At 37.2% G+C, this 16,978-nt stretch overlaps 1 protein-coding gene across 6 annotated transcripts in view; it reads left to right on the top strand.

Annotated features, from left to right (window-relative positions):
- The window catches only part of VPS13B (vacuolar protein sorting 13 homolog B), a 486,767-nt gene that overhangs the window by 212,792 nt on the left and 256,997 nt on the right, over positions 1 to 16,978 (top strand). For all 6 annotated transcript variants that reach the window (XM_052788600.1, XM_052788599.1, XM_052788598.1 and 3 more), the window contains exon 20: positions 8,515 to 8,624. In XM_052788600.1, coding sequence (XP_052644560.1) covers positions 8,515 to 8,624 — 110 coding nt within the window. The remainder of the gene's footprint in view (positions 1 to 8,514; positions 8,625 to 16,978) is intronic.

Below are 16,978 nucleotides of genomic sequence, written 5' to 3' on the forward strand. Positions count from 1 at the left end.
TGAAGAAAAGAAAATGACTTAACCAGTAAGCGAAATTCAAGATACACATGTGTATAGATTTTTATTTCTGCGCTCTCTGCTCTGGGATTTGGAGAATGTATAATGCTTTTTGCATGGAGCATGGGGTGAATCAGGGAGCATAAATACTGAATGAATGGTATTGTGAAACAGAGCTTTCTAGGTTTGAATGCTTAAAACTGACCCTTTTGACTGACCAGAGCTGCATGTAGTGTTCTCAGTATCTGTGTATGCAATGGATTTATGCAATGGTATAGATGATATTTTCTGTTTTATTGCCTGTTCCTTCCTTCCTGCTGAACACTGAGCTAACGCTTTTCTAAAATAAACAGAAATCTTGTTTTCTGAGTCAAAGCAGTCAGCTTGGTTATCATTTTACATGTAAAGTTAAGATATGAGGCAGTGATACCACTAGGAAAAATACATGTATCTGTATCAAATCAGGTGGGATACTTTGGGAGTTCTTCAGTCAGCCCTGTTCCTGGTTACTCTGGATAGCTCAGCAGAGTGGGTCACCACATTAATCTCCTGGAATGTCTAGGACAGCGCAGGTCCCTGCAGGGCTCTGCCTTCTTCCATAGTGAAAATCACCATGTTTTCCTATCACTGTTTTTTTTCTCCTAAATAATTTATCCAATCTCAGATTATTTATCTATTTACTTTCTTCTCTTATCCCTTACAGCTAGCGTAGTTTCTTTAAAAGTCTTTCATGAAACACCTTGTGGAATTTGTATAGGGAATTCGAGTAGACTACGTAACTAAACTGCTTTGTCCTTATGCATGTTGATTACTTAGGAGAACACTAGGTTTGAACCATAGTATTTCTTATTTTATAATTAAATTTGTTCACATTTTTGTTGCTTATAGAATATGATCCAAAAGTAGTACTAGACTCCTGAGATCAAATGAAAGAAGGGATTTGCTGTCCTATTCCTCTGATTTCTAATCTCAGTCTATTACATATAGGAATTAGCAAAATTCTTATTTAACAAAAAATATCCATATAAACATTTTCTTTTTAGTCTGCTTGAGAAGATGTCTTTTTTCAGTAGTTCATCAGAAATCCATTCCATGGAATTACTGCATTTTACAAGTGAGACTAAAAGTCCTTGTAATTTGAAAAACAGCAACCACGGCCTTTAAAATAGGATCGAGGGGGTCTCAACCAAGCAGAGCAAACAAAAAATGAGGAAAATTGCCTCATAGTTTCTTCAGAGCGCCAAACAACTTTTTACTTTAATGGAATGTACAGTCTCCTCTTGATCTGTAGGAGTAACTGCGAGATGTATTCGTTCCATACGGAAAATGAAAAGGATCAGCCCTGACATTACAACATGTATTTGAGTTCTTTTGTTGCAGAGCTAAAACAAGCTAAAATTCTCAAACCTTTGTTAGCATTTTGAAAACCTGGTCAGTTATGATCAAGTTAATGTAGTTTATGGCATTAGTTAGGGATCTAAGTAATCTTCGTCATACACGTGATTGTGGTGGTATCAGATACAGAGGCAGAATTGTTGGTATCCTGAGAGCTAACTCTTTGGTATGTGAAAGTATCGCCATGTTAACAGAGCAGATTTTATCTATGAAGTTTCGTAATAAACACAGTCTAAGGCCTTAGAGTCAGATTGATCAGATTTGTAACATCAAATGTTAGATAGCTTTCTAGTAGGACTTTTGGGGGAAAAAAAGACAAAGGGACCAGACTTTTGTAGATACCTTTGTAAACTGAAGTGGTTAGTTGTAAGCACTACTGGGTTTCTGAATACCAGCTTGCATAGCACTGTCTCCAGTAACAGCCTCTGCTTGGAGTCAGGGTGGGCCACCCTGCATTTTCTGAGTGGAAACATAACTCTCTGGGCAACTTGAATGTTGTATTTCTCCCCATTTTTTTTGATGAATAACACAAACCAAGTGTTCTAAACACTTCATGTTTTCTAAAATGTCCATATTGTTTTATTCACTCACTGACAGTATGGTTTTGAAGTCACTGTAATATATCTTTGCTTTCTATCTGTATAGTCCTTTCTGTTGGTTGAATTTAGAGCTCCTCATTCTCCTTATATTTACAGAATAGTCAGTGTGATGGTTAAATATATAAACAGGGCTTGAAAGTGAACATGAGGAAATGATAATTGAATGAGATGTTCTTGCATTAAAAACCTTGAAATTAAGGAAGAGGTGCTATGCAGGTCAGCATAGGAATATCGCTGTTATGTTTTCAGAGACTATTCAGTAATCATCCAAATAAAGCTGACATTTCTGTATACTACAGCTGCCTACACATTTCCTATTTTTCTTGATTGTTAATGCCTATTAAACTGTTTCCCTGAACCCACATCACCATATTCTCTAAAGGAAATTAAAGTTTTGCTCAAAAGACTTTTGGAAAACAAAGCAGCCTTTCAAGATACTTTGTTTTCAAAAACGTATAGCAAACAAGTTAAATATGAATGTTCTAGCATTTTTGTGAAAACTTGCATCTCAGCATGTCATAACGTTTTTCCTCAGTAAGAAAGACAAAATACTAAATGGACTCAATTCTATTAATATCAAAGGGCAGAGATGATATGAAATAACTGAGGGTTGTTCTCCACACCTTGATTTGATTCACCTTGCTTCACATTGATTTGCAGAAATGTGGCTCCTTGTACTTTAGAAAAATGATGCCTGACATACAGCCCTTTGTGTTAACCAATGTATTCAGCAGTTTTGTGGTTTGCCTCATTATGTTGCATCTTTGACTATAATTCTATGTTATAATTCAATAATTCCGCATTTGTGAATATTTGGGTATGTGTATTGATGGAGATAGGATGTTTCTTTTCTTTAACCCTAATGATGGCTTATCAGAACGTTCAACTGAAATTAGGCCCATGTGATTTAGAGTTATGATTAACACAAGTCACACCCCTATATTTATTTTTGCTACTAGTTGCAGTAAGTACTTAGCTGTGGCACATAACATATATGAATTCTGTCCCTGGGTCCTGCTGTGTGATTTAATAACTTCAAGTCTCTGCCTCACTTTCTCTATTTTTGAAATAAAAATAATGAAGCTGACCTCTCTCGTTTCAGCACTTAATGCTTTTCTGCTATAAACCTCCGTAGGAGAGTTACAAGGTCATGACAGAAGTAGAAGTACATTCTTACTGAATGTTTCTAAGGATCAAAAGTTGTTTGTTTTTTTTTTAAATGAATAGTGTTAAAATATTGTGGTGTTTGTATGCTTGAGCAAAGAATAATTGTTGTATGAAGGAACTGTGTTTGATACTGCAGACCAAAGCACCTTAGTTCGTGGGAAAATGTTACTCCACTACTTCTGTTTTAATGAAATATTCTAGTATTGGTCTAAGCAACTAAACTAATTGATCTTAGTTATTTTAAGCACTTAGTGAACATGAAACTCTATGAAAGTACAGTAGATTTGGAGATTTTTGTCTGAGATAAAATTGGGATAATGTTTACATAAAAGGCCATCTGTAATCATTCAAGTCAACCTTGAATAGGGAGACATGCAGGCATATATTTCAGTAGTTAGACAAAATTTATTAACTTATTGTAGCTGGTAAAATGTAAAAATAATTTTTCACAATCACATAAACTTTGATGTAGCTTGAAATATCTGTTTCCCTTGTCTGACTAGGCAATTCAGGATGAAATGCAGGACTCCATCTCTTAGATAAGCTGATTATTTTGCAAGGCAATCATATTGGTTTGTCGTTGATATTCCAAAGTGGACAAAAAGGTTGCATGTTTAATTTTTATGCTATGTAACTGTAATCTCTAACTCCTACTTCAGCTTGGGATATGACTGAAAATGGCTGTGATGCCATAGGATAGCTAATTGGTAAAGCCTGTTTGGAATGTGGGTAAGCAAGCCATTTTGGCAGTAAGCAGAGTAGTAAAGAGCACTCTTTTTCCCTTACTTGACTCCCAGGCTAAAATTAAACAGAGTTAGATATTTCCACATTTAGTGATTTACAATGCATCTGTTCTGAGTCAACTAGCAGAAAGGACTAATTACCTATATACTTTTATAAAAAAGAACTCTTCATTTGGGTGTAATATGCAGAACTTCATTTTTATAGTATGCCTTAGTGGAAATGCCCTTCAAAACAGTAAGATAATAAGTAAAAAGATTATTTCTTCTTTCTCTTATCCTTTAAAATAATTGGGTACTAAATTAATGATGCTAACTCAACCTGTATCAGCACCTGCTTATCATTCACGTATCCTGAGACACCTAGGGGTCATGAGCTCACTGCTAAAATAATTCATGGTGCAGTTTATATAGCAAGATGGTGTAATGTTTTCTTTAGTTACTGAGTTACTAAAAATAAACAAAACTTGTCAGAATCAGGTTTTTTTGTAGATCATTCCCATTGTTCGTATTTGTGTTTGTTCCCCAAAAGAAAGCGTACATTAACTATAACTTAAACTTCCATTTTCTGTAGAGTTTTTTCAGTTCATTTTATAGGGGAATATCTAAAATGTGTTGCTGAAAGTTTTTACTGGAAGTAGCAATATAGATGTGTTTGGATACTGCATACACACAGAGGAGAATTTAGAAAAAGAATTCTGCCAGGGTGATCCTTTATTGTTGCAGAGGTAAAATACATTTTGCTGCACATAAATAGCAAGGCTACTTCTCAATGTCTAGTGCATCGTAGTATGTGTTAAATATTGAGTTTCAATAAGTAAATTTATGACTGAAATATAGTTGTCTACTCTTCCTAGTAGATTTTTTTCACCAAAATGTTGGGAATGACTCAGTAATGCAGTTTACTCTTTCACAAGGTTCTTACATCTCCAAAAAGACAGCTGTTTTCGCCAAGTGTTGCCACCTCCCTTCTCCTTCCCAAAGCACTTGTTCACCTCTGCATTCCTCTTTCACCATCCTGCTGCCTTCAGCCTTTTCTTGAAGACCTTTCCCATCCTTTCATCACCGCTGAGCATCCCTCAGCACCACCCCTCTGCTGCTCGACTCTGCCCCGTTTCACCTATCCTGCCTTTACCTCTAGCCTCTTTTCTCTGCAGCTGCATTCCCCAGGTGTTCTCTTCTGCCTCACCAGAAGTGTACCGTATGCCCTTCTTGTCCCACTTACTATATGCTTGAATTTCCCTTTTGAAGGAGAGGGTAGGGCTAGAGCCCCAGGCTAGCGACCCTTTCCTCCCTGCTCCTCCAGAAGCCTTTGCTCAGCACTCAGGGTGGGAGGAGGTGGGGGCAGAGCCAACCCAAGCGCAGGAGGCCCCCGGTTACCCTCTGGGTGCCCCCAGTCCCTTGGGAAGATGAGTGCTATTGCTGCAGCTGTCATCATCCAAGGAAGCTTGTCAAGAAGCTCGTCCGCAGGATGAGAGGGCCAAGTGCAGCTGTGCTCTGCTCCCTCCTGTTCGTCCTCCAAGGCTGCCCGCCTGCAGCCTCCCCTTGGTTTGTTCCTTCAAGTGAGAGCCAAAAGTTGGGAAGGAAAGAAATTATTTGCCCAGACTGCGCCTGGCAAATGACACCATGACTTTGAGGAAATTCTCAAACGTTCAAAGATTACGTGGTGTTGGGTTTGATTCTTACTTTTCAAACCGTTTACTAGATCGATGTAATAGATAACTCTGGCAAGAACTGGGATCTGGAAAGGAAACCTAGTATGGTATGGGACTAATGTCTGTTTTTTCTGAAATGTAAATTTAATTAAAAGGAGAAAAGGGGAGGGGAGAAAGGAAAGTTCACCACAATCTTAATGAAATGCAGGAAACTCGAGCATCACATTTTGACAGAGACAAAATAGCAATTAATTTTTTTCTTAGACGTGTAAGGAGTCACTGCCAACTTACAGCTTGGTCCTGACATCAGTGAGATCTTACTTGAAAACTGGAGGGGATTCTTACTTCTTGGCATGAAAACACAAGTTTAAGAGCTTGGGGGGGGGAGCAAATCTGAGAAAGTTTTCTTTGACTACATAGTTACTTATTTTGAAGAAAGCTGTTACACAGAAAACAACTTTACATAGGTCATTAAATTTCTCTTTGAATATAGTGGCTGAGTAACAAATACAGCAGTAAATTTCAGTAATTCAATGTGACAGAAGTGGCTTGGTAGGAAGCCAAAGTTACCTGACGGTCAAGTTGAAAGGCAAATAATGTTAGCATATCTGTAATGCTTATCTGACTACTTGTACTGGTTTTTTCATTCTTTTTTCTCCCATATACAAGCTATCAACGACAAAAGACAACTGGAAAAAAAACGATTTTGCTCTCTGTTCTACAGTACTGTAGAGTTTTAGGGGATTGTGCTAGTGTGACTTCATTGAAGTGAGAAGATAGTTTAAGTTCAAAGCATGACGGAATTGTATTGAACTTCTTAGGTTTAGCTAACTTTTTGCAGTAAACAAGAAACTAAATTGAGTTTCTAGCATCATGTGCTACAGTAACACTTTTTATTTTTATTTTTTTCCTTTTCAGGAGTCTGTTATAAATGTGGGATTTTTTTGTTGACTTTGCCTGTAGGCTGACTTTATTCCTCACTCTTTGGGAGGTCTCTGACTCCCACTTGTCATATCACATATACATTAAACCTTTCATTAAGTATTGCTGACAACAGGCGGTATCTCTTTAAAGATGCAGGATTATCTTATTTTGGCATCCAAGTATCTTATAAAAGCTAATGATTGTAGCATATACTTTATCAATCCTGTTACCTTCTGCTTCCTTTTTCTAGTCTTCTCCATATCCTGCCGCAAGGCATATTCACTGCTCTTCTTACTTGCATGTTACCCCTTTACTTTGTTTGACATTGGCTTTGCCTTAAATTGTGGATTTATTTCTAAGGTTTATTACTGACATTTAAAACCATCAGATCACATAGACTAGTCTGTGTATAGGAGTTCCCCACAGTGTGTGTTCCAACTCCAAGCCTGTGCTAGGCAGATGATTTATCTTTGTATATTTCTTGACTGCCATTTTCTCATTTTGCCATTGTACTCATCAGGTTTTTGCTTGTATCGCCCTAGGTTGGTGGGTCTTCTGCCATTTGGAATTCAGCTGGTTTTAAAATTTTGTTATATACAATAAACTCATAACTTATCTCCCCTCCCCCCCCTTTACAATTTTCGTGATGTATTATGTGTTTTGAGGCATATGTTTTTGCTGGTTTTTGGAAAGTATATTGAATTGTGTGACAAGCTTTCTGAATTTATTTGAATTTATTATTAAATTCAGATTGCTGCATAATTATATTCTATACTATGGAGTAAATGTAGTATGTATTGCTTTAGGAACTATGATTCTTTGAATTACAGAACTACTGTAATTCTCTAGAACTTGGTGCTGGGACCCTCCAGTAACAAGGATTTCTTTTTTTAATTTATTACATTATTTATTTCATTATTTCATTTATTTATTAGTTGTAAAATTGCAAAACTTGTGTGAAAAGATAACTGCTTATTACTTCTTGCCACACTTTTTCAATATGATTGATACCTTTGTATTACATTATCCATTTGCTTCTGAATTTTACAGCTCTGTCATTAAGTTCTGCTGCAATAGATACTTTATCTGTACTGTTAAAACAAAAACCTCACTGATACATCATCAGATTTTTAATGCAGGTTTAACGGAAATAGTGCTTCCTAAATTGTATTTTAGTGTGCTTCGCTTGAAGTATATGCTAACATTTCTGGATACTGAGAATAGTTTTTCTCCTGTTTTGAGCCTTAATGTTCCCATGTAAGTTTTTCTTCACAAGCATAAGAAAACTAGAATTTACTTTTAAGAAATGAAGATATAGTAGCCCTATCTTGTAATTCTAGGACTTCAAAAGTGAGATTTAAAGAAAATAAGATATATTGTAAATTAGGATAAAATTCTAAAAAGAGCTCACAGTACTGAGACTGTCAGCATTAGCAGAGTTCAAAAATTTGCCTTATTTTAGCTAACTAGTCCACTAAAGAATATTCATGACTACATTTACGTGAAAAATGTTTGTCCTGAGCAGCTTTGGGCAGAACACTAACCTAAAGTAGACCTGTCTATTAAAAGAACCCACTGTCCTAGACCAAGTTTTTCTTTATTGAGGTTGGGGGGAGTCATGCATTATATTCTTCTCTTTCTGTCAAGGGTCTTGTTGACTCATTTCTTGCATAATGTTATTGTTGGCTGAGAATCTGAGGAAAGGTGTTGTGTGTATTCAGTTACACACACAACTTCATGAAAACAAACATTTTTCTTGGCAAAAAATTGTAATAAGCAAAATCAAAATGCAGTTCTCTGCTTTTTTTTGTGTGTGTGTCCATAACACTGGCAGTGCTGGCAAGTTTCTCACTTTCAAAAAGTTACTGAAGGTTATGTTTTAATTATTACTCTTGATCGGAATTTAAAATAAATATGTAAGTCCAATGCAATCAAAAGTCTGCCTCAAAGATGATTTGTGTGCAAGAAAAATGAATATGTATATGGAGATTCTTTAGCAGATAGTTTACATTTTCTTTTCTTTTCTACGGTGTATAGGTGCAGTACTCTTGTCCAGTGTTCAAGGATTAGCAATTAATGTTGATCCAGTCCTGTATACTTGGCTTACCTACCAACCTCAGAAACGAGCTAGTAGACACATTCAGCAGGTATGTGTTTTTGGAGGAAAGGAGTCGGGAGAGGGGAAACTTTCTCTTCCATATATGCCAGTAGTGCATTCTTGTTCCACATATTTGTTTTCTGTCACCCTGTTCTTTGTACATACTGTTGATCTTACTTTGAATTATTTAAAATGTTAACTTTTGCACATTAAAATTTTAATTTCATAACTTTTTCATTTATAATGTTTAATTAAAAGAATAGAGAGAATGTTTTTTGACAATCACTATTCAGTATCAGTATTTTGCAACTAGTTTTAACTATTGAGACCTCCTGCGTCTGAATAGTAAATCATGTTTTAACCATTTGGGGTGGTCTATCAAGTAATTGCATAACTTGTTATAAAATCACTGCTCTTAATAAAACCCATTTTAATAGGAGGTGAACCATACAGTTCATAACTTGACATAAGTGAAAGCTGTAACAGATTCTGTATGTAATGTCAAAACACATATTTGCACACGAAGTGCTCAGAAAAAGATATAAGAAGTTAAGGCTGTTGGTCTGTGTGGCACAGTGTTTTCTTTGATGTATTCTTGACCTTAATTTTCAGGCCCCATACTCCTGACCTGGACAGAACACAGGTTTTGTCTGATTTTAAACTTATTTTTTACTGTTGTTTGGCAGACTAGTAGAATGTTCTAAAGCTTAAATTTGTCATAATTGATCAAACTAGGGGTCTGTGTAGCCTGATGTTCTGTCTCAGTTATAAGTGGTCAATTATTAAGTGGCAAATATAAAAATCTTTTGATATTGTCTCATAATTATAGAACACTATGCACATCAGGGAAGTTTCATACTGAGCCCTTGAAGTGGGAGGATGATAACATGATCTGTTTCTTGTGTGTAAATGACCTTGTTAGATAGTGATTGTCAAACATTAATATGAGTTCCGTTAAGCCCATTCTGCACCAGCACCATCTGAAAAACTTCAGTGTGTGAATTTTTGTTTTATCACTTTAATAACTTTACACTGTTTTTAAATGTGTTGAGTTATTCTTCATTCCTGCATTGTAACTGGAGCAGCACAACATTTCCTGGTATACCTCTTTTTTGAAACAGACTGTTTATTTACTTTTGCCATACTGTTACGTATCTTTCCAAAATGTAATTGAGCCTGGTTATTTCATAGAATCATAGAATCATTTCGGTTGGAAAAGACCTTCAAGATCATCAAGTCCAACCATTAACCGTGCCCCCTAAACCATGCCCTGGAGTACCCTGTCCACTCGCTTTTTGAATACCTCCAGGGATGGTGACTCAACCACTTCCCTGGGCAGCCCATTCCAATGTTTGACAACCCTCTCAGTAAAAAAATTTTTCCTAATATCTAACCTAAATCTTCCTTGCCTCAACTTGAGGCCATTTCCTCTTGTCCTATCTCCAGACACCTGACAGAAGAGACCAACACCCACCTCACTACAACCCCCTTTCAGGTAGTTGTAGAGAGCGATAAGGTCTCCCCTCAGCCTTGTCTTTTCTAGACTGAACAACCCCAGATCCTTCAGCCGCTCCTCATAAGACTTGTGCTCAAGGCCCCTCACCAACCTGGTTGCCCTTCTCTGAACACGCCCAAGCAGCTCAATGTCTTTCCTGCAGTGAGGGACCCAAAACTGAACACAGTACTCGAGGTGCGGCCTCACCAGTGCCCAGTACAGGGGAACAATCACCTCCCTGTTCCTGCTGGCCACACTGTTCCTGATATAGGCCAGGATGCGATTGGCCTTCTTGGCCACCTGGGCACACTGCTGGCTCATATTCAGCCGGCTGTCAACCAGCACGCCCAGGTCTTTTTCTGCCGGGCAGCTTTCCAGCCACTCTTCCCCAAGCCTGTAGCGCTGCATGGGGTTGCCGTGACCGAAGTGCAGGACCCGGCACTTGGCCGTGTTAAACTTCATACAATTGGCCTCAGCCCATCGATCCAGCCTGTCCAGATCTCTTTGTAGAGCCTCCCTACCCTCAAGCAGATCGACCCTGCCTCCCAACTTGGTGTCGTCTGCAAACTTGCTGAGGGTGCACTCAATCCCCTCATCCAAATCATCAATAAAGATATTAAACAGAACAGGGCCCAACACCGAGCCCTGGGCAACACCACTTGTGACCCGCCGCCAACTGGATTTCACCCCATTCACCACGACCCTCTGGGCTCGGCCATCCAGCCAGTTTTTCACCCAGTGAATAGTGCACTTATCCAGGCCACAAGATGCCAGCTTCTCAAGGAGTATGCCATGAGAGACAGTGTCAAAGGCCTTGCTGAAGTCTAGGAAAATAACATCGACAGCCTTTCCCTCATCCACTAGGCGGGTCACCTGGTCATAGAAGATCAGGTTGGTCAAGCAGGACCTGCCTTTCGTAAACCCATGCTGACTGGGCCTGATCCCCCTCTTATCCTGGAGCTGCCGTGTGAGTGCTCTCAAGACAAACCGTTCCATAATCTTTCCCGGTACCGAGGTCAGGCTGACAGGCCTGTAGTTCCCCGGATCCTCCCTCTGACCCTTCTTATAAATGGGAGTCACATTGGCAAGCCTCCAGTCCTCTGGGACCTCCCCTGTTGACCAGGAACGCTGATAGATGATAGAGAGTGGCTTGGCAAGGACCTCAGCCAGTTCCCTCAGTACTCTTGGATGGATCCCATCAGGTCCCATAGATTTGTGAGTGTCCAGATGGCGTAACAGGTCCCTAACTAATTCCTCCTCTTCCTTAACATTAATGTATATCATCAGCTGTTACTCAGTGTTTTCTCTTTTGATTGCCCTTGTATACTGAGTAACTAGAAAGGTTTAGTGACTACATTAGGAAACTTATTTGTCTATGGTTTTGATCACCAGTGGCAAAATTTTTAACCAAATTTTGATTAAGTAGTTATTTTGTAATTTGTGGCATTACATTATACAGTCTTCTAAATTTTTTTGTGATCTATTTCTGATAAAAATTACTGTATCACATTTCTAATGTTATTAGCATTTAGAGTTGCTTAGTCATTTGAAATTATTTTAAATGTGAATTTATATACCAAACTGTTGAGATCATTCTAGTTTCACCATTAACATAACTGTGGTAATAGACTGCACATAATAATAATAAAAATTACAATGTCTGTAGTAGTTGTGAAGAAACTTTATTTGAAAAGAAAACTAGACCTGTATTAAACTATTCTTAACCAAAGACTTTTTTTCTTTATGTAATACTGTAATTATCCTAGGATAAGGATTCCAGCCAAAGTTATGGCCTTGTATATTACTTATTAGAAAGGGTTTAGCTTGTTACCATAGTCTTAATTTGTATAACAAAACAAAAATGCTCTGTACAACCTTCATAATTTTTGAACATTTAATGAAACAACTGTAAGGCATGATGCTTTCAAGCAAGTGTTATGGTCAAAATTATATTGATTGATAAAGCTCTTTTCTTCCTCTATTCTAGCCATCAGTCTTATGCAACAGAAGAAAAGAAAATACATCACTTTAGAAGTTCCTTTGTGATTCAGAGATCTTAAATGTTAAGATATTTTAAATTTTAATGTCTACCTAATACAATTTCTTGCTCTGTCATTTTGAGTAAGTCAAAATTGTGAGTTTTATCTGAAAACAGAGTCACAAAATCTTTCAGTACGTGTGGTTCTGTATACACATTCTGTCAAGTAATAACATTATGAGTTCAATAAGTTAAATCAGATTATTAATTGGGACCACAAGTATAGCCATGTAAACTTCTGATTGCATACAGGATAGGGCTAGGATTGTCTGGCTCCCCACAGAGACAAGTATGCCTTTACATACTGAACTTATTCAGATTTGTTTGCCTTTTAATTATTACTCTGGGATTCTTAAGTTTATAATGACTATTTGGTAGTACGTATATTTTATATTTTTACCGAAATACTATGTGTAATGTAACCGTGTTGGTGTGGTTTTGTCTGAAAGCATGAAAAGTTAGAAATATCAGAACATACTTAACTTTGTAAGCTGAAATGGGATAGGACAGAAGTAAGCATAAAAGTAAATGTGTTTTTACAAAACACATAAATTTTCCAATGATTTTTCCATAAAGCCATACTGTGTCGTCTTTAAGATTAATGTGATGAAGCCCCAAGAAATGTAATTCTCTTTGGCCTTACTGAGATTTTAACTGGAACAGAACAATGAAGGACTGCTCTGTTGGGGTATGGGAGTACATGCAACCCAGTGAGGACTACCCCTTTTCATTTATTACTGTTAGACTATTGCTAAACCTACCTCTGTTTGCACCTTGCTTCCCAGTGGCTAATAATTGTAGAAATAGTGTGGTAGCTGAGGCCATTATGTTACTTGGTTTGTACAGATGTTACTTCTTTACACTTTCTCCCCTCCTTTACCGGGTATGTCTATTTTGTACAATTAAGTTGTTAAACTCTTTAACCATGTTTATGTAGTATCTAGTACACTACGCCACATGGTGTCTGAAAAAATGTGATGAATGATAAATGAGGATTTTAAAAGTTTGACTAAAGGTAAACACCAAAAGGAGAGATAAGCTATTTAAATGGAAAGTTAAGTTTAGCGCAATAATCAGTGAATATAAACAGGTTCTTCATATATTTAGGCTAGAAATAAAAGATTTTAAAATCTTGAGTATTAAGACTACAGTAAAGTTTTTTGCTGCTCCTATTATTAGAAGGAAATTTTCTAACTTGTTCCTATATGGAATTTTATGTCTTTAGGAAGAATACATATGACAATTGTTTTCAGGAGAAGGGGACTGGACTTAGTGTTTATCTGAAGAAAATGTTAGAATTTAGAAATTCACTTAATGTACAACCCTTCTACATAGGTTATGTTTCTGTACGGTGTGCAAGTTACATACGTTATTCTTCCTCACGTTTATTTTAAACTAAAAAAAAAGGAAAATTTGGAAATAGAACTAGTCTTTAAGGCTTCTGCGTAATTTTTTTAATACAATGAAGTATTTGGTGCCAGATGCTTTTAGTGAATGGCATTGTAGTGTATTACCTTTTTGTTACAAAGAGACAGTGCATGCTAAAATGTGGCTGCTGTTACGTATTTGAATAATGATCTGTGTGGTTTCTGTTGTGGCTATATGGTGAGTGCTCTAGGGTAAATGGATGTAAATGTAACTTGTTTATCCATTCTGAATTTCAACATGCATGTATAAGTTTTCCATTGTCCCCTTTGAAGCACAGAAACAATGAGAACATTGCAGTCTAAAAATCCATGAGGCACTCTCTCAGTGCTTGAACAAATCTGCATATTGCTTTTGAATTTCTCTCATGGCTACTAGAAATAGGTGGTGTAGTTCTTAAATTTCTTTGCTGAAGTGGAAGCATTGTGTAAAATAAGCCTCTTCTGTATCTGTAGTCTTGTCCATTATCGCCTCTTATCTAATTGGTGATACTGGACATAGGTCAGTATAATGCCATTCTGAGGGGCATAACTGGATTTTAATCATGAGTAGTAATGCTTCTTGTAAGAGTTTGTTTGGCAGAAATGAAATAACAAGCCTATATATACAAAACACAAGCACAGAGCTTTTGTTGCATGCTTTTGATGCATGCTTATTTAAATATGTTTGTTGCGAGTTTATAATTTATAAATTTGCCCAGTAATAATAGAAGAAACTACTGAAACAGTTTGTAGTAAGAAGTTCTGCTGTCTGTTTGTATACTGTATGGTATAATGTGCAGCATCGTTTCTTTAAAAGGTGATATGGCAAAGCCAATCCATGTTTTTCTTTGCATTTTCTGACACTAAACAACTGTATTTTCTTCTATTTATACATTATTCAGAGCTTTTAGATATGAAATCAACATAAAACATTTTCAAAAAATATGTATAAATCATCTAAGTATTACACAAGCTTAATTAACTTCTTGTGTTCACTTGAGTTTAAGGAGGAAGGAAATGAGAAGGACGGCAAAAGAGCTAAAAAAGAGCCAGCTAAAATATTTCATTGCTCACTCCCCCTAAGCAGGATGGGGAGAGAATTGGAAGAGTAAAAGTGAAAAAACTCATGAGTTGAGATAAAGACAATTTAATAGGTAAAGCAAAATCCGCATGCGCAAGCAAAGCAAAATAAGGAATTAATTTGCTACTTCTCAATAGCAGGCAGGTGTTCAGCCATTTCTGGAAAAGCAGGGCTCCATCACACACAACGGTTACTTGGGAAGGCAAATGCCGTAACTCCAAATGCCCTTCCCCTTCCTCCTTCCCCCAGCTGTTATTCCTGAGCATGGCGTCATATGGAATGGGATATCCCTTTGGTCAGCTGGGGTCACCTGTCCCAGCTGTGTCCCCTCCCAACTTCTTGTGCACCCCCAGCATACTCGCGGGTGGGGTGAGAAGCAGAAAAGGCCTTGACTCTGTGTGAGCACTGCTCAGCAATAATTAAAACATCCCTGCATTATCAACACTGTTTTCAGCACAAATCCAAAACATAGCCCCATACTAGCTACTATGAAGAAAATTAACTCTATTGCAGCCAAAACCAGTACAACTGAGTAGGTAAATTACAGAATTGGTCATTAGCAATTCAATTTAATCCATTTTTTTCCTTAAACTTTTTTTCTCTGCTTATTTTCTCTTTTCTCTACCATTATCTTTAGTAATTTTACTGTGTTATAAAATCCTTTCACTGCTTTATGGAAAGCTCATTGTGAGCTGAGGGTATTACCAACTGTTGATGGTATGCCTTGGGCAATTCTCCATACAGAGGTCTGTACCAGAGGTCTCTCTGGAATGTTTGCCTAAGATGAAATAATTTTATCATTATGACTTGGTTAGTTGACTCATGTAGAACAAGCAATTCCTCTAATTTGATCTGGTTTAGGATGACTTTTGGAATATTGCAGATCTTTGTGTCTTTAAGAGCCAAACACTTCTGATAATGAATGACAATGAATGAATGACAATGAATGAATGACACAATGTAAGGGTAAATTTCAGTACCCAAACTTAAGATTTTTCCATGTTGTAGCAAAGTTGGCTGTTGAGGGTAGAGCTGTGTTGCCTTTCCTTAGTTCTAGTTTTTCTCTCCTACCTTGGTCAATAGCAGGAAAGGCTTCGATAAAACAAGCATGTTTCTACGGTAGACATAATTATCTTCTTGGTGTGCATAGATTTCTCAAATTATAATAGGTTTTGATTTCTGATATTGTTTGCAGGCCAAAAGCACTGTGTTTATCCCTATCAGAATCTGTCACCTCTTACCCCAAGGAACACAATTAAGTTTCGGAAGGATGTAGGAATGAACTTACTGCTTACTTAAGGAGCTAAAGCTACGTGGGACTTGAACCTTTTATCTTCTACTTTCAGAGGCCCCTTGAAACTGGTGATAGAATGCTTTTATTGCATAAGTTTGGAAAGATTACAGCTAATCAGTGATTGGTCTTTTATCCCAGCAGAGCACTTCTCTGAGCATACCTGAAATTCCTACCTGAAGCAGTCACAGAATTTCATTTGAATTAGCAAGTTCATCTGCCAGGAAAGAAGGTGCTTTTGTGAACCCCAGGCATTAGGCATGCCTAATCTTTTTAATTAGGAATTAGGTTTAATTCATGTAATTTTATTAATTAATTTCATTTTAATTGGGAACTAGGCCTAATGCCTAGTTTTGCTTGAGCTTTCTGAAGCAATTTAGGTGTGTGCTTATATTATTAATCTCAGAAATGAAAACAATCAAATGTAACTGTAGTCAAGCAGCAATTTTGATTTTGTGATATTAGAACTTGTTACAAGGTGGGCAAGGTAGATCCTCCTTGCTGTTGGAGCTCATTCTGGCACAGCTTGGGCAGTCTTGCAGCATAGGTAAATATTCTCCTCTGAGTCAGATAGAGATTGCATGACAGTGATCTTAGATGTTCACAGAACACCATGTCTTGAGTAGAACTGCCATCTGTCCCCATTACAAAGACTTAAATGATTTTTTACATTGACATGTACACATCAATCTGTGTGCACGCAGCATCCACTGTATGGGATAGCTGGCTTTGGTATCATTTCAAAGATGGCAACCCATGTCTGGGCTGAGGCTTCTGAATTCAATGTTTCACAAGCCAGTGCTTCATTTTTTTCCTTTTGTAATAATATTTAAGTTCCTATCTTGGAATATTCTTTTGCTGTTGGTTTGTTATCAGGGAGGTGACTCTATAGGCATCCCTCAAATGGAAGTTACTTGTCTACTCAGTTGGTCAAGCTTTCTTAAGAATGCATTTCTCATGTTCCCAGATCTGCCTGCATCCTCTTCAGCCTCACACTCATGGGAAGTTATAATTCAGAAATAAAATATTTAATTATTGAAAATCCCAAATAAAATAAAATATTAATTTATTCTACCTGGGGCAAATTTCCAC

The sequence above is a fragment of the Harpia harpyja genome, chromosome 5, assembly GCF_026419915.1.
Source record: "Harpia harpyja isolate bHarHar1 chromosome 5, bHarHar1 primary haplotype, whole genome shotgun sequence".
Classification (NCBI taxonomy): domain Eukaryota; kingdom Metazoa; phylum Chordata; class Aves; order Accipitriformes; family Accipitridae; genus Harpia; species Harpia harpyja.